Source organism: Quercus suber, unplaced genomic scaffold (genome assembly GCF_002906115.3).
Source record: "Quercus suber isolate HL8 unplaced genomic scaffold, Cork oak 2.0 scaffold_309, whole genome shotgun sequence".
NCBI lineage: Eukaryota > Viridiplantae > Streptophyta > Magnoliopsida > Fagales > Fagaceae > Quercus > Quercus suber.
This window is the reverse complement of record NW_027069765.1, coordinates 781,114-804,239: the sequence shown is the minus strand read 5'-3', so window position 1 is coordinate 804,239 and position 23,126 is coordinate 781,114. Positions and strand designations below refer to the sequence as shown.

General features: G+C 35.1%; 2 protein-coding genes across 2 annotated transcripts; both read right to left on the bottom strand.

Moving 5' to 3' along the window:
• Window positions 1–596: 596 nt before the first annotated feature.
• LOC112031077 (RNA polymerase II C-terminal domain phosphatase-like 4) lies at window positions 597–1,695 on the bottom strand. Its single transcript, XM_024063757.2, has 3 exons — window positions 1,612–1,695; window positions 850–1,393; window positions 597–796 (listed from the first exon to the last, which is right to left on the bottom strand). Exons 1-3 carry the CDS (start codon window positions 1,693–1,695, stop codon window positions 597–599), a joined length of 828 nt encoding a protein of 275 aa, XP_023919525.2.
• Window positions 1,696–8,948: 7,253 nt separating this feature from the next.
• On the bottom strand, window positions 8,949–13,847 carry LOC136071408 (UDP-glycosyltransferase 83A1-like). Its single transcript, XM_065782672.1, has 2 exons — window positions 13,319–13,847; window positions 8,949–9,832 (listed from the first exon to the last, which is right to left on the bottom strand). The coding sequence occupies exons 1-2, from the start codon at window positions 13,788–13,790 to the stop codon at window positions 8,949–8,951; spliced, it is 1,356 nt and encodes a 451-aa protein (XP_065638744.1). The 5' UTR covers window positions 13,791–13,847.
• Between the last annotated feature and the right edge of the window lie 9,279 nt (window positions 13,848–23,126).

Genomic DNA, 23,126 nt, shown 5'->3' with positions numbered 1-23,126 from the left:
GCTTTCATTTTCTGTATGAACAGTTTTGGCCCTTCTGGTGATAGTAAAACTCTTTCCGCTTCCATACTCTGTCTATATATGTTAAACTATGATTCAAGATCTGTTTAACCACCTGATGTTAGACTAACATGGCTAAATATTCTCCCACCCCTTCAATTCATGCAATTGCAGATACACAATATGACTTTTCTATCTAACAATAGCATAATTCGATATATTCAACAGGGTAGACTTGTTTAGAATCCCATGGCCACATTCACAGACAAAATTGTGGACGTCAAGGAGATATAAGAATCATATTATCAAAAACCAAAGCAATCATGTCTCATCACAATTGAGGAAGAATTCGATTCCTACACGTAGCAATTAACTACTTGAAATCAAGCTCAAAAAAGGGAAAAACATGTTCCATACAGTTTGTGAATCCACAAAGTTGTGTGGAATAAACACTGCCCCACAAAAAAATAAAGTTATGAACCCTGAATTTCTTTGTCTAGGAAAAACCCTCTAGTTCACTAATTGCAGTGTTACAAAAACAAAAAATTGGAAACTATGCCAGTCCTGTTAGTAGAAGTGAACTAAGATGATCTCAACTTCTAGTTCTTCAGCTCAACCGGAAAATCTTTTTCAGGATACCTTTTACATGCATCGTAGCAAGCATGTAACCACCTTGGATGGACCAAAATAGTTTTGTCCAGCTCTGCCTGCTGAGACTCCTCTGCTGTGGCAGCCCAAGTGACCACATGCGTGAAGGGAGTAAGAACATCATCCATAGAACAAATTGCTCCTAACTCCTCTGCCATCAACCAAAGACACGAATTTTCTGGCTTCAAACTCGGGGAAAATTACCTTTGAAGGTTAATTTACATCCTTGGAGTACCCTAAGGTTTGCAAGTATCGATCTAACATCTCTATGCACAAGACCACCCTTGGATTTTGGGTTGAAAAACAGTCTGTGGATTAGTTTAAGTTTTTCAAGAATGGTGGCGAGCACACCAGTGGTCTCATCTTCATCAGTGTTCAATGCAGAAAAAGATGCAATACTCTTGGCACTTTTTGAATTAAAGTAAAAATATTTCTGAACAAGAATCAAGTTTGATTGATCATGTTTCCACACATGCTGGTTATCATCAAGAATAATAGCCATACGTTTGTGCCTTGGCACAAGATCAAGACTCTTCTCTTCTGAGTCAATTAAATCTTCACGTGCAATAACTCTGGACTTGAAGTAAACTTTTTCAGGGTCAAGAAACTCAACCATTTTTGATGCATAATCTCGTTCACCCATTGTACATATATGCAATTCAAACATGGCACTTGCTTCTTTCAGAAAAGTGTGAACGAAAGGCCTCAATTTGGTCATCATCGCCCAAGGTTGCACACGGAAATTAGGCTGCAACTCAAACATCCACAATAATAAGCTTCAAATGTATATTTCATCAAATGGTTAACCACAAATACCCAAAAGAACAATCACTTTCACTTCTCACTAAAAAATAAATCAAACAAAACAAAAGGTAAAAGTTTCAGATTCACTGAACAAAACAGATATACGCATCATCAACATGTAAAAATAAGAGTTTATGAATAGAGAGAGAGAGATATATATACATGGCCAGAACGTTTGAGGTGAGCGGCATAGGCCTTGACGAACTCGTGAGGTGACACATCTTTTACGGTTCTTGCTGCCTCCATTTTTTCTTCTTTCTTCTGGTGCTGCTGCTGCTTGTGCTCTTGCGGCGAGGTGTTGTATGTGTGTGAGAGGGTTTGTGAAAAGAGAGTATATAAGATGAGATATGTTTCAGGAATTAGGGTTAACCAAGCGAATGACTCTTTTTTTCTTCTCTGTTTTTTTTTTTGGTCACTGAGATTTTGAAAATTACTTCTTTGACCCAGCTATTCTTTTAAATTCCACTAAGGCATTAATGACCTCACTTTTTTTTTTAGTCCTTAAAAAAAATTCAGGTTTTTATTTATTTATTATTTTTTATAATTGGATAGTTCGGAGTCGAAGATTTTGAGAGGAGGACAATGTTGAGGTAACTACGGGCCCATTTGGGAATATTGTTCTAGTAACATTGTTTAAGTATTTTGAAAATACGTGTGGGTGAAAAAATGTTATGAAAATACGTATTGTGTTGTTTAAACAACGAAAACTGTTGTCCAAACAATATTACCAAACACCCCCTACCTTGCCTAATCCCCACCTCACAGGGCCTTGTGAGATCCCACCTTGCCCCACATTTACAATTATTTTTAAAATAATAATAATAATAATAAACTCTTGCAATAATATAAATTATGTGGCCGTTTGGATTTGGCGTCCGCGTTTTAGCAAATGCGTTTTCCCTTTTTTTTTTTTTTTGGCCGCATTGTTTGACTTTGAGAGACAAAAAATACTATGCATGAACAGTGCGTGCACTGTTCACGCACTGTTCATGCAATAAAAAATATTAAAAATAAGTCCCACGGCACTATTCACACATTTAAAAATTATTTTGGTACAGTGTTTTCAGTTTTCAGTTTCAGCAACAATAAGTTCAATCCAAACGGACCCTATATATTCTTGATTTTATTGCCCAATAGTACATTTATAGTGTCCTTGGGTTTGTTTTATTTTTAATAAAAATTTTGTTACTTATCAATATGTGCGTGCGTGTGTGTGTGTGTGTGTGTGTTTTAGGGGGGGGGGGGGTCAAAAATTCTCAAAAAGGTTAAAAGTTTGTTTTATTTTTAATAAAAATTTTGTTACTTATCAATATGTGCGTGCGTGTGTGTGTGTGTGTGTGTGTTTTAGGGGGGGGGGGGGTCAAAAATTCTCAAAAAGGTTAAATAAGCTATTAAGACAAATTCCTTCCTAGGTGACCGATTAGCACAATTTATTTATCAATTGAACAAGGTGAAAACTCCATAATAGGAAGTTCAAACAACTACTTTATGAAAGCAAGATTGTATTAATATTACAAGCAACAACCATTACACTCTTTTCCCGTGGTACTAGGATTTTAAAAATAAAGGAACGTCTCTTCTTCTTTTTTTCCTCTCTCTTCTCTAGTCTTTTTTCTCATTCCCTTTTTCGTTGTCATCTCCTCTTCTTTTATAGGCGTTCTCCCTTTCCTTATCCTTCCAGCTGGCTTGCCCCTAACTCGATCTTTTTGGGATATTTCCCCTTCTTCTATTGGTTCTCCCCCCTTCTTATCCTGAAACAAGACTTTTGGGGGGTGTTTGTACTGTTTAGGTTGTCTTATATGCACTTAATGTGGAAGAGATTAGGTAGAGAACCTCTAATTAATGCGAAAGTGACAATTTTTGTGATTCTTATCCTCTTAGGGAATTTCCTAAGGTATACTTGGTAAGAATGGCACCTCGATATAAAAAAGGAAATTAGTTCCATATCACTCCTTTGTATTTTTCGAGATCATCCGTGTTTATTACCTCATATAAGAGTTTCAATGTTGGCAGCATATCCCGAACTCCTCAGGAATCGTCTGGGGGGACACTTCTCTTTGTGGTTCATGAAGATAGGTTCAACCCATCCTTTTTAGTATGAGCTATCAAGCCCTTTGGGCCTCAGCCCATAATTGAATCCACTCGCCACACAATAGCCCCCCACGAACTCCATGTCATTAGTGCTGAGGTGGAGATCATGGTTCGAGATAGATGGGGGGTAATCATTAACTATCACTGATGTCGGGTGGTGCTATCAAGTAATAAATGTTCCAAACATGCTCGAGCTTCCTGCCATTCGATTAATGGCATGCGTGTTTATGAATGGCTAGATGTGCGTTTTGGAAAACGGAAAAAGCTGCGAGAAACCAAGGGTCACTTTCCCCCTTTTCCCACTCTCTCATTCTCTATAAAAAGGGGAGCTCAAACCAGTTTCTGAGCTCCCATTTTCTATTTTTCTCCATTCCCTCTCCAAGCTCTCTCGATTTCTTCATACTCCTCCTCACTCATAACTTCTCTTACCTTACTCAGGTGTACTCTGGCATTCCATCTCTCTTTTTCTTGTTTGTAAGTCGTTAATTTCTTCATCTTTCCTCTTCTTCTTCTTCTTCTTTTTTAATTTTTAATTTTTTACATATCAAATCTAGTCAATGGGGAAGTTCAAACCCATGGTTGATACACTTGAACGGCTAGCTGAGTTTAAAAGGGTGTATAGTATCCTCAAGGATGTAGAGGTGAGATATTGCCCCAAGTCTGAGGCAATATTCTTAAGGGAGGAAGGTAGGGTCGTTATCCCTTGGGTAGCGTTTGTAAACTTTGTACAGGGTGGGGTCAGGATCCCTGTGAGTAAGTTATTAACCAAATTTTTAAGGCATTTCAAAGTGTGGCCCAACCAGTGTGCCCCTAATGTATTTAGAGTTGTTAGTAGCATAGATGTACTTAATAGGAGACTCGGCCTTAGTTTAACCGAGCATGATATTATATATATATATATATATATATATTATGCGTACCCAGGATATGATTATTGGGTTCAACCTCTACTTGGGCTCACAATCTATTTGTATTGTGGGCTTTGGGTTTCCTACTATGGGTAATCCTATGCTCGATGACCTAAATACACTCTTGTTTCCTTAAACCCCCTTCTTTACCTCACAAAATCGCTCATTTTCTCACTTGGTTCAATCACTCTACTCTTCTCCCTTTTCTCTCCAGAGTTGCCAACCCCTACCTTCTCCCTAAATTCTCCTATTTATAGCTTTAGATAAGTGGAGGTGTTATGATTACTCCCCTATACTAGTGCGAATGGGGGTCCAATTCCATCATCTTTTGGTGGGTTTTCTGGTGAGAGGTGGTAGTGGCATTAGAACTGATTCCCACCTCCAAAAGCCCGCCTGGCAGTGATATCCCCTAAGGCACTATCGGGCAACCGGGTACAGGGTATCTCTGAGCAACGATACCCCCAACCAAGTTAAAGATGATCGAGAGGGGTTTGCTTGGGGCATTCAAGCTAGCGTAGTCCTATTTTAGCCTTGGGGCCCAAATTGGGCCTCAAGGTGTCAGGATTGAGGCTAAAGGTCCAAAAATGGGGACAAAGCCAAATAATGTGTCACGAGGCCCAGCCCCGTACACATACACACACACACACACACACACGCATATATATATAGCTTACAAGATAGTAAATCCTCGGGATTTTATTTCAAAATTTGGCATGGGGAAGTAAAACTTATATCAGGCCTTCCAGATTTCGACAAAGAGACAGAAGGAGATTATCTGATCATCTCGGGGAGTTGGTATCTCGCTGGAATCCATTGTCCCACAACCGCAGGTAGAGCAGGTAGTTAGGACTTTTAGGAGCTTTTTTCTTTTATCTTTATTTATTCATTTCATATGTATGTATTAACACGGTTTGTTCGATATTATCTTCCTAAATAATTTCTATATTACTCATTTATCTTTTCAGATGACCACGCATTCAAAAAGAGAAGATAGTTGATCAACTCCACAAATTTGAACAGGCTGCTGAGATCTCCCATATACCCTAACTCAGACAGGAAACTTCAGGCCGAGTATCTTATCCTCAGGTATACCTCCATATACTAGAGTTTTCAAAACGTGGGAAGGGTAATCACATAAAATCACCCTTTACTCCCTTACATTGACATCCGAGTAAAGGGGTATGTTCTATCCCTGTCTAAAAGAGTGCAGAAGGACGAAGACGTAGCGATTCTCCACCTCCTTTCACCCTGGCAACACCTACAAGTTATGGTAGCTATTCTTATCAACCGCCTGTGCCGAAGAAGAAGAAGAAAGACAAGTAATTCCACTTCTCAAGATCCCTCTACTAGGATTCAAGTGCCAGAACTCTCGACCACTCTTCTCACAGAAGATAATCTAGAAGAAATGTCTTACTAATGGACCCAGGTCACTCTCAACCAAATTCTGGGTATGCCCCCTTCTCCTCAAGCCCAAGATTCTCATGCTCTTCAAGTTCAAGCCCCAGTTGCCCCCGTGGTGACTTCAGCTATTCTCGTGTCCATTATTCCATCCCACAGGTCGCGAGGTAGGCAAAAATGCCAAGGGGAGAGAGGGGGAGTTCTGGTCCCGGGGTGATGATCCTTGACCTTGAAGACTCTCCTACTGTGGGGGCCGATGCCCCTGTCCAAACTCAAAGAGCCCTAGCTTACACAATGTCCTTCGTAGTAGATGGGGAGCCCTTTCTTGTGACTTACAAAGTTAGGCCCTAGAGATAGGGCTGAGGGGCCTTGTTGTTAAGTGTGTGCGTCAGGCATTCTTTCTTCCCAAAAATATGAGCCACTGGGAGAAGTTGGATGACCACTCCCTCCTCTTCAACACGAAGAGGTAAGTGATCATGGTAAGTTCCCCCCCATCTCTTTACTTTTCTTTCTTTTTTCATAAGTTAAGTTCTACTTCTAACTATTATCTTGCAGGGTTATCAATGTTCCACAATGTTGGAGAAAAGGTATTTGGCTACTAAGGCCAAGTTAAAGGAGCTGGCTAAGGACAATAAGGATCTGCTTAGCAAAATCTCAGATGCAATGAACAAAGTATTCGAGTCAGAAAAGCTTCGCTCTGAGGCTGAGGAGAATACCAAGGCTATAACTAAGAGGAAAGAAGCTTTGGAGAAAGAGCTCCAGGAAGCTAAAGAGAAGTTAGAAGAAAAGGAGGCCGAGCTGAAGGCCTTTGTCGTTGTGGATGATGAGAAGATTCAAGCTGCATATTACCAAGGCTAGACTGATTACATTATCTTGGTGAAGCCTAAAGTGCAGTGGAATCTTCAAGTTTACTTCACCAAGGGGTGGACTGCGGCCTTAGACAAGATGCAGGTAGAGGCTTCCTTTACTCTGAGGCAAGATGATAGCATCACAATCTCGGTTGAATTGATAATAGTCCCAAACCTCGAGATCCAGGCTATTATCAATGATGAGTCCCCAATTAGGGAGGCCAGGGGTCTACCAGCAGTTAACCCAGTGGCGGGTGATTTGGCAAGTTCTTAAGAGGAGCCGTCTTGTGGAGGGGCGGCTTAAAGCTTCTTAGATCCCAGCTTTACTTTCCTTTTATTTCCTATTTTTATATGCCTTGTCTAGAGGGTTAATTTTGTAATTCAGACTATCGTTCTTCTATATATATATATATATTGCATTCCCATATTTCTAGAGCGTTTATTTTCATTCTTTATTGTTTTGTAATCCTCTTTCCTCCTTTAGTTCTAGAATTTCACTAAGGTAGGAAGTTTGTTTTAATGAAAGTAGAGAAAAAAAGTTCAGCTCCACAGGACTGGTTAACACCATTTTTTTTTTAAGTCTCAATTTCCTTTTCTCTTAGTGACCCTAGAGCCAGGCTAAGGTAGAAAATTTAGCTTAAGACCTATTTGAGGCAAAGATAAGGTTTAATACTACGGGATTTGCATCTTTTTTAAGTCTTAATTTCCTTTTCTGTTAGCGATCCTAGAGTTAGGTTAAGGCAGAAAATTCAGCTTAAGACCTACTTGAGGCAAAGATAGGGTCTAGTACCACGAGGTTTGCATCTTTCTTTCTTTCTTTTTTTTTTTTTTTTTTTTTTTTTTTTAATTTTAAATTTTTTTTTAAAGTCTTAATTTCATTTTCTGTTAGTGAACCTAGAGTCAAGCTAAAGGCCAAAAATTCATATTAAGACCTAATCGAGGCAAAGACAGGGTCTAGTACCACGAGGAGGGGGGGGGTGTTTAAGTCTCAATTTCCTTTTCTGTTAGTAACCCTAGAGTCAGGCTAAGACAGAAAATTCAGCTTAAGACCTACTCGAGGCAAAGACAGGATCTAGTACCATGGAGTTTGTTTTTCTACACCATAATCTCAACGTCACGGCTTGGGCCTTCTTGATGTCCTTTGCTATTCTCTAGACTTAACAATAGTAAACAGAGATAATGTAAAGTCTTCTATATATCAATTAAAAGTAATACTATTTAAAGTTAAATACATTCCATGGCCTAACTACAAGTCTTTCATCTAGGTCCTTTAGCCGATATGCCCTTGTCCTTGTGATTGATGTAACTCAATATGGCCTCTCCCAATTAGGTCCTAGTTTTCCCATGGTAGGATCTCTGGTGTTCCTCAAGACTTTCCTTAGTACTAAATCTCCCAATATAAACAACCTACACTTGATGCCTTTGTTGTATCTACGGCTAATCCTTTTAATTTTTGTAACTTTGTAGAGTTCTTCAATCCAAATTTGGATGAATCGGTAGTAGCTAGGTACAAAATCTTAGGCACATAGATGTCACAACAACTCTTGTTATGCATGTACGTCTCTGTCTCAAAGATGACGAAAATAAATTATGTTTTTTTTTTTTTTTTAAATGTTTTGGAACCCTAGTGCACAAATTTCTAAAGGTCAAGTCATCATGGGCTAAAAATAGAATTTAATGTTTAGTTTTCGCAAGGCTCGATAGATCGAGAGATATCAAGATTCATTTATTCTCAATATATCGATAGGTATCGAGACCAGCAATTCAACTTTTCTTGGACAGTTTTTTTTAATAGTCTTGTGTTTTCAATAATACCACTTGGACCACTTGTTGGTGAACAATATGTTATTCTTAAGTACACTAGAAACTAAGACTCAATTGCATATAAAGCGCGTTTTGATCTTGGATATGCCAATGCATAAAAATATGACTCTTACAATCATCATTGAAAAAAATAACACTATTTATATTTCATTGGACTTCTTCGTGCAGAATTCTTTGATGCAGTTCTCTCAGGCTTTTTATTAACTTCAATTACAGAAATGACAAATGCTTCAAACACAATTTTTATTACATAATAATATAATATATGATATGATACAAGAATACAATTGAGATTCATGAGTAGGCAAAACAAAGGCTAGTTGCTATTAAAGATTCCATTTTTGCAACTTTATTTTTTTAGCAAGCTTGAAAGAAATTGCATACTTCGATAGACATAGAAACAATAAAACAGAAACACCCTAAAAAAATCTTACTGCTTTATTTGTTCAATAAAGCTTTCAAAATTCTTAAAAGAAGATCCACCTTCAGTACCACTCTTTTTAGCCATTTCCTTCAACTTCAATGCATTTGTTTTTATACCATCATCAATGATCAAAGTTTTTATCTTTGTGTTGATTTCTTGCCTTGTGATAATCCCATTTTCATCTGGGTTCAACCCTAAACCAACCTTCAAAAAATCACATATGTAACTCTTATTTTGGAATTGATCTGCAAAGTAAGGCCAGCATAGAAATGGGACTCCCATGCTTATACCCTCCAAGGTTGAATTCCATCCACAATGACTTATAAAACATGCAGTAGAAGGGTGAGCTAGCACCTGCTCTTGAGGTGCCCAACAAACAATCTTTCCACTATCAGCTATTCTCGATCTAATCCCATCCAAGAATTCAGAAAGTGCTTCATTGGCGATATCTGACCGAATAACCCACAAGAATGGCAGGCCTGTGAGTTCAAGTCCAAGTGCTAGTTCATCAAATTGTTGTTGGTTGAAGGTTGAGGTGCTGCCAAAGGAAGCATAAATGACTGAACCCACAGGTTGTTTATCAAGCCAACTTAGGCAAGTTGAATCCTCAGGCCAAAAGCTTCCAATATGATTTTCCAATTGATTGCCCGAAAGTAATGGACCAACAGGTATGATCCCAGGAATTAAATTTAAGGCCAACGAGTCAAGTTCATAGAATGAGTTGCAGAGAAGCCAGTTGCATAGTTTGACAGAATGGTTCATCTTGAAAACATATTGAAAAAAAATGTTTTGCATCCTTGAATCTCCTGGGAAGCTCCATGGAAACTCTGAGCTTTTCCATGCAGGGATTTCCTTTGACAGCCAAAACAAGTCATTTTTTATTGGAGTTCCTACAGGGTCATCATATTATTTTTATCAAAACCAAACAAAGTACCATATCATGTATCAATTGTTAAATTTAAAAATAACCTTCATGTGAACCTTAACTTCTTTTCCATTTTTCTTCTCATCATTTAAAATAAAATTTTAACAGGGAATGAACTTCCTTCATTTCAAGTGAAATGGAGAGACTAGGAGGTGTCAAGAATACTAGTTAGTTATTACCTTGAGTATCTATAATTCCATCCTCAATAAGCTTTGGGATATGGAATACAAGGGCCAAGTTTGCTGGTCCAGCAGGCCAAAATGCTGCACTTTGAATTCCCATCTTCTCAGCAACATCAAATGCCCACGCAACTGCTACATCAGCAATGACACAAATGATCCGATCATCAGTAGATTCGTTAGTTTTCTCAATCAAGTCCTTGAAATGATCTGGCTTAATTTCTTGAAAACTGTTAATCAGTTTAAGAGTATCAATTTGATCATCCCCGGGTTCGAGACCGTCTGGGAGTGAAACTAGCCTTATCGGGCTATTCACTGGCATTTTAGTTGTTAATCTTGCATTTATGAACTCAGTGGTAACAAATGTGACCTTGATCCCATGGTCAACAATCTGGTGTGACAACTTCATAAGTGGGGCAACATGGCCCTGTGCTGGAAATGGTATGACTAGCACATGTGGTTGGCTACCCATGACAAATTCAGAATTCCAAAATCTGCAAAATAACATATGGAAGTCATATTCCAATTAAATCATAAACAATCTCTCTAGTAAATCTCCAACACATAGGTAGAATAAGAATAGCATCACCCTTTAAGACTGCAACAATAAGTCAAATTTATTTATTTATTTATTTTTTAATGTGAGAAGAGATACAATAAGTCACAAGAAGTTGAATTTTTGACAGGCTTAAGATGGTCTCATAGAACAATGCGTGTAAGAGCCAGTTTGAAGGTTAAAAACCATTAAATAAAACAACATATTATGAGCAAAAAGCAGTATAAATGGTAAACCACAAACTTGATCTTAGCTAGAAGGCCAAGAAAGGTATTGGTAATTCATACATTACTGTTATAACAAGATAACTGTAAAATTTCTGATTTGATAATAAAACAGGAACATGAAGCGAATGACCTCAGGGGAAGAATTGAAAGAACAGTTTATCAATGTAATAACATGTACCAAATCAAGACAATAATCTTAATTAATATCCTCCTCACAGTTTAGTTACAAAATTAGTTATAGCCTTACGCTACAAACTTATTTAATATCTTTTCATTGGAAATCCACCATCAGATTACATCTTCTTCTTATATCTTCCATGTTTGTAAAATTTCAAGAAAATTAAAGATCAATAGCTATGTCATCAATAAATTTTTTAAATTGCAAGTTTTTGTAATTTAAAATTATGCACAAAATATAAGCTTATAGATCATATAGTAAATAATATCTAATTGACACAAAATTTAACATGTGCATTAAGAGCGTAAAGAACATACAATTTAACGGTTAAATTTTCAAAATATGTTGTAATATTTATTTTATTGAGTGAGTTTATAGCCTTAAGCTACAATCAATTTTGTAGCTAAACTTTGTTCTTTTTTTGATAATTCGATAGTTGGGGGTAGAAGATTCTAATCTTAGATATCTTCATTTGAAACACCAAGAAGTACCAACTAGTTGAATTACAAGACTCTTGGAAAAAAAAAAAAAAGATACATTACTTTAGGTTCTCAATCAAATTCAAATGCTTGGTTGTTTTGAATTTAATTTTTCTTAGAAAAGATGACACTAGTGGTATTTTACCCATATACGTAATTCAAACTTTGACCATCGAATTTCATAAATAAATGTATTGAATAAGGTAAAAGCAAAACAAGTAACTCTAGTTCATGAAAGGGTTGGTGTGAAAACATACAAGAAGTCGAACTGAAGATCCAGAAAAATATCAGACAGGCAGCTATGATCTATGTGTGTGACAATGTGTATAAGGCCTTAAAACTTTAAAGTGAAAAGCTCAAAGGAACTAAAAATTGAAGAGTAATAGCTGGTTTAGTTGGCTTTTTATAGCTCATTCTTGCAAATGTGAAATTGGATGTGACAATTTAAGGTGCATGCCTTGCAGGGTTTTCAAGAATTTGATCTCTAGTCTTTTTTTATTTATTTATTTATTTTATCTTTAGTCTTAAATTAATGTCCATTGACTATTCCATCAAATTAGGCCCTGAAAAATAATTGGAGCTGGATTTCTGATTTGAATTAAAGTAATTGGACATGAAGGTGATTGGGTATTTGGGAATCCAAAATTTTTTGGGTTTTGCTGGGGACAGTGAATTCCAGTGCAAGCAAAATAACAAAATATTTTTTCAAGATTCATCCATATTATAACTGTTAGGCGAGGCTTTAATAAGAATCATAGGTAAACTAAATAAAAAAGAATAAAAATTACTTTAAATTATATGACGAGTGATGCCAAGAAAACATCATCTTGAGGTCATAGTTAATTTGATTTCTATGTTTTGGTAGTAGTCAATTTGGTCAATGTTATTTTTAATTTACAATCAAATTGGTCTCTATTGTTAACTAATTAACAGAAAATGCTTACATAGCAAATGATGTGCATAAGTGCATTATTGGCACATGGATGACTAGTAAAATAACGAAAAATTTTAATTACTTCTTAAAAAAGCCACATCATCAATATTAAAAATGAAAAAAAAAATTAAACATAGAAGGAAAAAGAAAAAAGGAAAAAAAAATGATGAGTACTTTTTTAAAAAAATTTTCATTTTAAACCATAATTTTCCTGTACTTTCTTGTTAGCCAAACATAGCAACCTAAAAACACAAAATAAGCTCAACCCAGAAAATTCAATACCTCGTAATCAATACTAGTACCTAAACCCACAACATAGAAGACATTCCCTTAGGCACTCACACCAACCCGAAATCTTTTCCTCACTAACTCTGATTCCACTAGAAGGAATCCTCTTTTCACTTTCTTCAAGTGGGATTGTGCGTTTTAGTTGTGTTATAGTAGGGGTATGCTACTTTGTGGCTTGTGCTGCTGAATTCATATTCGAAGGTTTTGTGGGTGGTAATGATAAGATTTGATTGTGAGATAATGAATGAATTTTCTGGGTTGAGTTTTATTTCTGCATTTCTGGGTTTCTGTGTTTGGCTAACAAAAAAGTGTAAGAAAAACTTGATATTATTTAATAATAAAAAAACTCACCCCTTCTTCCATTTTATTTAATAATAAAAATCAAGTCATTTTTTATTGGAGTTCCTACAGGGTCATCAGATTATTTTTACTAAAACCAAACAAGTACCATATCATGTATCAATTGTTTAATTTAAAAGTAACCTTCATGGAACTTTAACTTCTTTCCATTTTTGTTTTCATCATTTAAAATAAAATTTTAACTGAACTTTCTTCATTTCAAGTGAAATGGAGAGATTGAAAGGTGTCAAGAATACTAGTTAGTTATTACCTTGAGTGTCTATAATTCCATCCTCAATAAGCTTTGGGATCCGGAGTGTAAGGGCCAAGGTTGCTGGTCCAGCAGGCCAAAATGCAGCACTTTTAATTCCCATCTTCTCAGCAACTTCAAATGCCCACACAACCGATATCCCAGCAATGACACAACTAATCCGATCATCATAAGATTCGTTACTTTTCTCAACCAAGTCCTTGAAATGACCTGGCATAACTTCTTGAAAACTATTTATCAGTTTAAGAGCATCAGTTCGATCATCCCCAGGTTCTAGACCATCTGGGAGTGAGACTAGCCTTCTCAGGCTCTTCACTGGCATTGTAGTTGTTAATCTTGCAATTATGAACTCAGTGCTAACAAATGTGACCTTGATCCCATGATCAGCAATCTGGTGAGACAACTTCATAAGTGGTGCAACATGGCCCTGTGCTGGAAATGATACGACTAGCACATGTGATTGGCTGCCCATGACAAATTCTACTCTATATTGCCACAAAAATTACAACATCCACAAATTCAAAATTCCAAAATCTGCAAAATAACACATCGAAGTCATATTCCAATTAAATCGTGAACAATATCTCATGTAAATCTCCAACGCATAGCTAGAATATGGATAGCATGACGCTCTAAGAATGCCAAAAAAACAAAAAACAAAAAAAAAAAAAAACTTTTTTGTTTTTTGAGAAGAGCTACAATAAAGCCAAAAAAACAAAAAACAAAAAAAAAAAAAAACTTTTTTGTTTTTTGAGAAGAGCTACAATAATTCACAAGAAGTCGAATACTGACAGGCTTTAGAATGGTCTCATAGTTTGAAGGTAGTAAAAAACAATGAAATAAAACAATATATTATGAGCAAAAAGCATGATAAATGGTAAATCAAACACTTGATCTTAGCTAGAAGGCCGAGAAAGGCATTGGAAATCACACACTACTGTTACAAAAGGATAATTGTAAAATTTCCGATTTGATAATAAAACAGGAACATGAAGAGAATGACCTCAGGGTAAGAATTGAAAGAACAATTTATCAATGTAATAACATGTAGCAAATCAAGACAATAATCTTAATTAATATCCACATATATTTTTGATAATTTGATAGGTGGGGGAGGGGGATTCGAATGGCAAAAAGACATTAATCTGAATACACAATAAAGATATATATATATATATATATATATATGTGTGTGTGTGTGTATAAAAAAAGAAAAAAAGAAAGAAAAAGAAATCAAATATAGGGTAAAACTCAAATATAGTACTTTAGGTTCTCAATTAAATCCAAACAATTGGTTGTTTTGAATTTAATTTTTCTTAGAAAAGATAACACTAGTTGTGTTTTACCCATATATGTAATTCAAACTTTGACCATCTAATTTCATAAATAAATGTATTGAATCGGGTAAAAAGCAGAACAAAATAACCCTAGTTCATGAAAGGGTTGGTGTGAAATCATACAAGAAGTCAACTGAAGATCCAGCAAAATATCAGACAGCGGCTATGATCTGTGTGTGTGACAATCAGACAGTGTGAATTAACTATTAAGGCCTTAAAACTTTAAAGTCAAAAGCTCAAAGGAGCTAAAATTTGGACAAAAATAGAAGGTTTAGTTGGATTTTTATAACTCTTTTTGGCAAATGTGAAATTGGATGCAGCAAGCCCAGGTGCATGCCTTGCAGGGTTTTAAAGAATTTGATCTCTAGTCTTAAATTAATATCCGTGGACTATTCCATCAAATTAGGCCCGGAACAATAATTGGAGCTGAATTTCTAATATTAAATTAAAGGACTTGGACATGAAGGTGATTGGGTTTTTGGAAAACCAAAATTTCTTGGGTTTTACTGGGGACACAGAATTCCAATGCAGGCCCAATAACAAAAGATATTTTCAAGCTTCATCCATATCACTATTACGCGTGCCTTTAATAAGAATTAATAGACCGAAAAGCATGGGCTCAATAACAAAATATATTTTCAAGATTCATCCATATTAGTATATTACTATTGCGCGCGCCTTTAATAAGAATCATAGACTAGGGAGCATGGTCACAATTACATGCATGGGTATGGTATGTATATGACATGACAAGTTTTGAAAACTTAGGACATAAGTGTGACGGAGATACGCATATTAATTATGGAGTAATTACGATAACCTTGTTGTAATTTGACTTGAATTTACATTACCTTTAAAAATTGTCACATTGTTTCTTGTAACCCTCCTTTAATAAAAACAGGTATAAATATGTATATTTGTTTCACTTTTATGTCTTTCTCAAAAAAAAAAAAAAAAAAAAAAAAAAAAAAAAAAAAAAAAAAAAAGNTTGTTGTGCATATGTTTTTCACACTTGAACATGGTAGTGCTAGTTCTCGAGCGTGCACACTTAAAATAAATGGTCAATGCTTGTTGATTTCTGAAAGATCAAGTGCATGATGCATGAACATTAGCATAAATATGGTTGCTGATAGAAACCATTCTTTTCCACGAGTGGTTCTTTATGCCTTGGCGTCCAGGACAGAAATCCTGGCAGAAAAGATTTGTCTAACGTTGTCTCATGTCTGTATCTGCATTCAAATTTACCCATGTGGAAGACACGTAGAATCAATTTAGATTACATCGATTTGGTAAAAGGTGCTTTAATTTATCATTTATGGCTTCTCTTGTCTCACTTTCTCGTATGAATTGCAATCCAGCTTATCTCATTATATGGCAGCAAAATCGTATAATATACAAATACAATTAGGATGTGCTGAGACAAGGGCTAAGACTTAAGTGGATTGGCCATTGTTACAGGAAGTCAATTCAATTGCATGGTCCTATTCGTATGTCAGTTTGGTAGGATCAGATTGCCATTACAGATCAAAATTAGACTATTTTTCCTTCCAATTTTCTCCAGAAACACGAGCAATTTTTGTTTCATTAACTGGATGGGAACAAAATATAATTGAGGCTTTGTTTTCACTTCTCATCAGTCATAGAAATGAACCTCTTATTAAACATTTGGTAGAGCATGCTACCTTAATGGTGAAACTGACTATTTTTTTGACTACCTGTACTTGGACCACTGGACAGGTGAACAGAGAATTGTTTATAGGAAAACCAATATTTTTATTTGTTTTTTCAGCCTAAAGTAGAGCTATAGACTATAGTGTCTAAGGAATGCAACAAAACCTATTCATCTCACCTCAGTTTCTTCTTAAACGTGTTGTCGTGGGACTTGTTGCTAGGCATGTGTGATTATACATGAATGTGGACATGCGGGGAGTATCTACAATACAAAAACACAGCCTAGTAATAATTACTTGCTTATTGCCTACCTTTTCTCATCGGCGTTGATCACACATTCCTCAGCAAAAATATTCTTTTGTCTCCAAGTCGAGGATGACAATTTTTTCACACATGATTGGTCCCCAAGACACATTTGAAGTTCTAACTGTGCATTCATACCTATCCATGTGGAATCAAATTAGAATATGATGAGTTGGTAGAGCATAATTGGATATGATATGTTCTTTTGCCGAACCTTTTGGCATTGGTGTGTGTTAGTAATAATGTACATGTTTCTTCTTCTTCTTCCTTTCTCTGTTTTGGGATTTACTTATATTGTATAGGCCAATTAGCTTCCTACATCAATGTGATATACAATCCAAATTGTAAATATCCTGCATTATTTATTATCCTTTTTATCATTTGCTATCTTTGTCAAAAGTTGTATGGCTGTTATTGAGTATTGACCTAGTTGGAATTTTGGATATTTTGCCAAAATTTTGGAAAATCTTTGGAAGTTATGAAATTTACATGCGATTTAAAACATTTCTTAATTGGATATGGTATGGGATAGATAAGGGGCCCTAGTGGTGCTAGGTCACCATCGAAATTAATATTTAACTCTTGTGGGTTCAGACTTGGAACATCAAATTTGAAATCTGGTAGCGTCCCCATAAGGTTGTCACTTCTATTTCTGCATCAACGTGGTATCCCTTAGATATGCTAGTTGGACTTTGGATAGATTTGAATGTTGGGTTGTCCCATCATTCTTTCATATGTAACTGACATAGTGGTCGGTCGGATAGTATAAAGGAAAGGTGAGGGCTGTTTGGTTAAAAAAATATAGTCACTCATCACTCATCAGCCGATTTTTATCACTCATCATTCAGGGTCCGTTTGGATAGCACTTATTGTTGCTGAAAGTTGCTGAAAACTGATTGTTGCTGAAAACACTGTAGCAAAATAATTTTTAAATGTGTAAATAGTGTTGTGAGACCCACTTTTAATATTAAATATTGCGTGAACAGTACATAAACAGTGCGTAAACAGTGCAGAACAGTATATGAACAGTAAACTTTGTCTCCAAAGTCAGCAAGTGCGGCCAAAAAAAAAAAAAAATAAAGAAAACGCAAAACTGAAAACGCGCCGCTCGGAAACGCGCTATCCAAACTGGGTCTCAATCTATAACTCATTTTTTATCACCCAATGGTAAATAAATATCTCACTTAGCCCATTTGTCACCCAACACTCAGTCATGTTTTCAACCAAAAAAGCTAAAAAAACTGAGCCCCATACACTCTGACCTCACCTGTGCACCTAACCCCCCTACCCGGCCCTATTAACTCCAATCAACAGTTGAAACCTCACTTTACCATCACATTTCTTCTCCATTTCTCCTCGTTCTCGCTAAAACTAAGCCCACAACATCTCTCCCTCAGTGTCCTTACTCCGTCATTCTTTCAAAGAGATTGGGTAGTCAATAGATTTGGCCCATTAAACACAATTTCAGTGTCTGAAGAAATACATTAAAGGTTCACAAGTATGATCAATGACGTTCACAAACTAGATCTTATCTTATAGCTCAACATTATTCATTAAAAAGAAATCAACAAAATTCATTGCTTTTTTTGTTTTTTTTTTTTTGTTTTTGAGATAACAAAACTCATTACTTAAAAGCATCGCATGTTAATTGAACTTGAAAACCAGTAAAGAAGGGTTAAAGGGATAGTCCAATCGTATTATAATCATTTGAAAATTGGATGCTTGGGATTCACAATTAGAGAAACCGAACCCACAGCCACCATTCCAATCTGGCCGTGTCGTCGCCGGAGTTCACACAACTCGAGGTTCAGCGGCGTTGAGATGTTGTTCGTAGGATGGGTCGGCGTGGTAAGGGTGAAGGACAAAGAACGGCAGGCAGATTGGAGAAGAAAGGTCGTGGATGGGGAGGGCTGAGATTCTTTTGTCTTTCAGTGTGGGTGAGATTTTGCTCTGAAGATTTTGCTTTGAAGAAGAACAAAAAGAAGAACAGAGAAAGAAGAGAGACAAAGAAAAAAAGTGGGAAAAAAAAAAAAAAAAAGAAGAAAGAAAGAAGAGAGAAAAGTGGAGAGTGACTGGTGGGAGAGAGAACGAAGATCTGACTTGACAAGACTAGTGAGTTTAGTAGTGTATGTTTATTTATCAAAATGCGATAAAAATTCAGTTTTTATAATTTGAAAATATATAAAAATATATTTTTAATTTCTATAACTTATCACTCAAAAATCAAAAAGTTGGGTGATAAAAATAAAAATTAAAAATAAATTCAAACAAACCAAATAGCCGTAAGATTTACTAATTTTAAGTTATGGATGATGAAAACATAGTTATGGGTAATGNCTTGTCTGTTCTTCTGGCCTGATTTTGTACCCGAGTCAGCATCACTCAACCCGCCCACCATCGTGAGCCGTAGCTCAACCATCCAACCATCTTGAGTATTGCCGCTAAACTCAAATTTTTTTTTTTTTTTTTTTTGTAGTTTTATAAAAAACAGATTTTGATTTTGAAATTTTATATAAAAATAAATTTCAAAATTAATTGTACAATTGTCTTAATAAGTAATGGCTATTATGCAACAAACACCATAATATATTCATCCGTTCATCCCCAAGCATAAAATATATAAAAGTTAGGGTGTCAATGTTCGACCCAACCCGCGAACACGACACGAACCCAGCACGGGTTTTTTGGATTAGGGTTGGGCCTTAATGTGTTTGGGTCATAAACGGGTCGACCCGAAAGCGACATGATAAGAAACAGGTCATAAATGGGTCAACCCGCATAACTCGTAATAAACACGTTTGACATGCCAATTTATTTGTGTCAACCCGAAATGACCCACTTAACAAACCCGTTTAACTCATATAACAAATAAATATTTATTTTATTTTAAATTTGTCAAATACCTTTTATATCCAACATATATTTTAAATTTAAAAAGAAAAGTAAGTAATTACAAAAATTTATAAGGAATATAATTGGAAATTGAAACTTTACAGACCTTAGAATACTAATACTTCTTCTTTTTTTTTTTTTTTTTTTTTTTTTGGTGGCATAGAACTTACACAAATGAATTGATGAGCTTGTGGAAGATGTTATGAATTCGGACATCAACAAAGAATCTATGGATGATAATTGTGGTCATAGTCAAGATTAGTCTACTGTTTACTCAAATTCTTTCAATATTAATACTTAGCATTTGGCGAGTTCCAAGAATATTATATTTTTGTTGAACTATGTTATTTTATTTTGTGAAACTTTGTTATTTTGAATTTGAATTGAAGTGTATGCACTTCTTTTGGAATGTAAAGAACATATTACTAGATGAATGTTATATTTTCGTTGAATTATATTATTTTGAATGTGGATTGAAGACTTGAAGTGTATGCACTGCTTTTTGGGATGTAAAAATAATTATTTTTAGATAGATGTTATAATTAATATTATGCAGGTTGAAATGAGTTGTGTTACATTCGTGTCAACCCAACACGACTCGTTTATTAAGCGTGTCAAATGGGTTGGGTCAGGTCAACCCGCCTTATTAACAGGTCATGTTAGGGTTGAAAGATCATGACACGATTATTAAATGAGTTGAGTTAGGGTTGAGTCATTTAGTCGAATACCCCTACCTTGACACAACACGAACCCAACACGCTAACCCGAATTGACACCCCTAATAAAAGTGTATATATACACTATATACATACACTATTATATCATAAATCCACAATATGAGGATTTGAAGTTATCACTCACTGCTATTCAAGGTTTCTACTTTCAACAAATAATCAAAATGATTTGTTGGCAGGAGAAAGACATTAACTACCCAGGAGAGAGCACAGCAGTAATATAGAAGCATAAACAATGATAAAATAGATGATAAAGAAGAAAATAGCAAAACAGATATATTCAAAATAAGTTAAAACAGAGTATGGAATATGAAAACTGAAACTGATAAAATCTTACTTGAAAATACTTCTGTCTTTGATTAAACTTGAAAACAAACTGTCTTTGATACAAGCTTGAAAATAAAACACTGTCTGAAGAGTTACAAGATTACAAAGTAAACTGTCTGAGGAGAAAGGTTACAAGATTACAAAAAGGGAAGTTACAAAAGTCTTTCTGAAAGGGAAGGCTATTACAAAGGCTATAAAACTTTCTCTAGACTTGGACTGAAATTTGAATCTGAGAATTGGAACCTAAACTTTGGACCTGTCTTCTGTCTTCAGAGTCTGTCCTTTTATAGATGAAGTGAACCATGGTAAGTCTCTAAAAGTAACCTGAGTTAAGTAAAGTGAACTCAAGTTAATCTGTCGGTAGAATCTTGAACAGTAACTTAAAATATCTTATCTTATCTTTTTCTGAACTACTTTTGCGCATGTTGATGAATAGTAAACTTTGTCTATTTGTCAGGAGGCATGCTCATGAATAGTGATCTGCCTTAGTAAATAGTGATCTGTCATTTTTGTCTGATATTTTTGTCTGAAAACCCAAGTTATTCTGTCGGTAGAATCTTGTAGAATCTTGAATAGTAACCTATCTGGGAATGGTGATATTTTAAAATCTGTCTTGCTCTCGTATGCTAATAATAGTGTCGACTGTCTGTAAATAGTAGTGCCATTTGTCTGTCTCTTGTCTCTTGAACTGTCCTGGACCGGTCTAGATTTGAAAATCCTTCTTACATGTGGATTGATATTGTCTGTGCATTCTGTAGTTGTCTATTATTTTGTCTTGATACTACCAAAGCCATAACTATTCTGCTAATGTCTCTGAGAAGCCTTTCTGATCACCACTTGAATTTTGAAGGGATATTGTCTCTATTGAGACGCCTTCATGCTTTGACTGAAATCTTATTTAAAGATTTCTGTTTGGGCAAAATATGGTCATAGAGTTTAGCCTTAGAATGGCTATCTTGCTTGCCAGGCAATTGACCGTTAATTTTAAAATTAACTAATTAAACCCTAATTAAGGCTATACTGTAAGCATTAATATTTACAGGGGAAGTTGTGTTTGAGAAGGAACAAAAAAGTCATGATTTTATAGTACAAGGAAGTATCATAATAAAGGCAAAGGATGATACGTAGGAAGCTAGATACAAAAGAGGGAGGAGGAGAAGTCAACAAAGGGAGGAAAATTCATCATAAAACTTTGAAAAGTAAAATTATATATATATATATATCTATATTTATTTAGGTACTACTACTACTGAGTAGGATAGTATCATCTATCATTGAACTTGTAGGAATCTCATCATCTATTGTTGATTCAATTTTACTAATACTTATGTCCTTTGAGATGGAAATTTCTTTCAACAAGTATATATCCTTGGGAATTGGTGGTAGGAGGAATTTAAAGAATACTTCTGTTTCCAAAATATTAGTACTTATTCCATTGTCTGTCGTGAAAAATGGGTAAAGTAAAGCCAAAAAAGGATTTCCTAGTATAACTTTAGAGGACAACTTATCTGTTAAGAAGAAAGGTGTTCTGAAATTGATACCATTATTACGTATGTATACCTTAGTTAGTTTATTACTTATTTTAAGTCTATCACCATTAGCCTGAGTTAATCTGTCAGTTGTTGATTCATAATACTTAGAGGGTATTAATCCTTGGTTATAGACAAACTTTCGGATTCACAGACTAGGAAGGACTATTTATCTAAATTAAAAGATCCTTGACCTAGGTTGACACATTTGAAACAGATTTAAAGGATTATAAGTCAACTTATAATTTTTCAGATATTACTGATAGATTTAAACCCAATAAACCTACAACTGTGACAGATTTGCAAATAGAAATTAATAATTTAAAAATGAACTGAAAGAATTAAAATCAGAAAATAGACACTTCTTCAGATAATGAAAAAATTAAATTATGTAATTGTAATAATCCTGATAACTGTTATTGTAAAAGAAAATTAAAAATAAGTGTTTTAACTAAACAAGAAGATATAATAATGGATTTAATAGACAAACTTTCGGATTCACAGACTAGGAAGGACTATTTATCTAAATTAAAAGAATCCTTGACCTAGGTTGACACATTTGAAACAGATTTAAAGGATTATAAGTCAACTTATAATTTTTCAGATATTACTGATAGATTTAAACCCAATAAACCTACAACTGTGACAGATTTGCAAATAGAAATTAAAATTTAAAAAATGAACTGAAAGAATTAAAATCAGAAAATTTCATCTTAAAAGGTATGATTGACCAAATAGCTGCACAAGTAATAACATAAAAGACAGAATTAAATTTTGTAATAAACCCCTGATAGATTCCTCTGATTCCTCTCTTCTTGACAGACAAACTTATAATGGTGAGAGTTCTCATAAAGATGACTATAAAGATAATTTTTAAATATAATTGATAGAATGATATTTCAAAAATGGTATACTGAAATAACCTTAGTTGTTAATAAAGAATTTTCATTGACAGTTATTGCCCTTGTAGATTCAGGTGCTGATATGAATTGTACACAAGAAGGATTAATACCCT

Excerpts from the sequence above, each read along its gene's own strand:
- LOC112031077 (XM_024063757.2), bottom strand. The coding sequence starts at position 1,695 with ATGGAGGCAGCAAGAACCGTAAAAGATGTGTCACCTCACGAGTTCGTC. Across the intron at positions 1,394-1,611 it reads ACCTCAAACGTTCTGGCCAT|CCTAATTTCCGTGTGCAACC; the intron begins GTATATATATCT and ends TTTGAGTTGCAG. Across the intron at positions 797-849 it reads ATGTAAATTAACCTTCAAAG|AGGAGTTAGGAGCAATTTGT; the intron begins GTAATTTTCCCC and ends GGTTGATGGCAG.
- LOC136071408 (XM_065782672.1), bottom strand. The coding sequence starts at position 13,790 with ATGGGCAGCCAATCACATGTGCTAGTCGTATCATTTCCAGCACAGGGC. Across the intron at positions 9,833-13,318 it reads TGGAATTATAGACACTCAAG|GAACTCCAATAAAAAATGAC; the intron begins GTAATAACTAAC and ends ATGACCCTGTAG.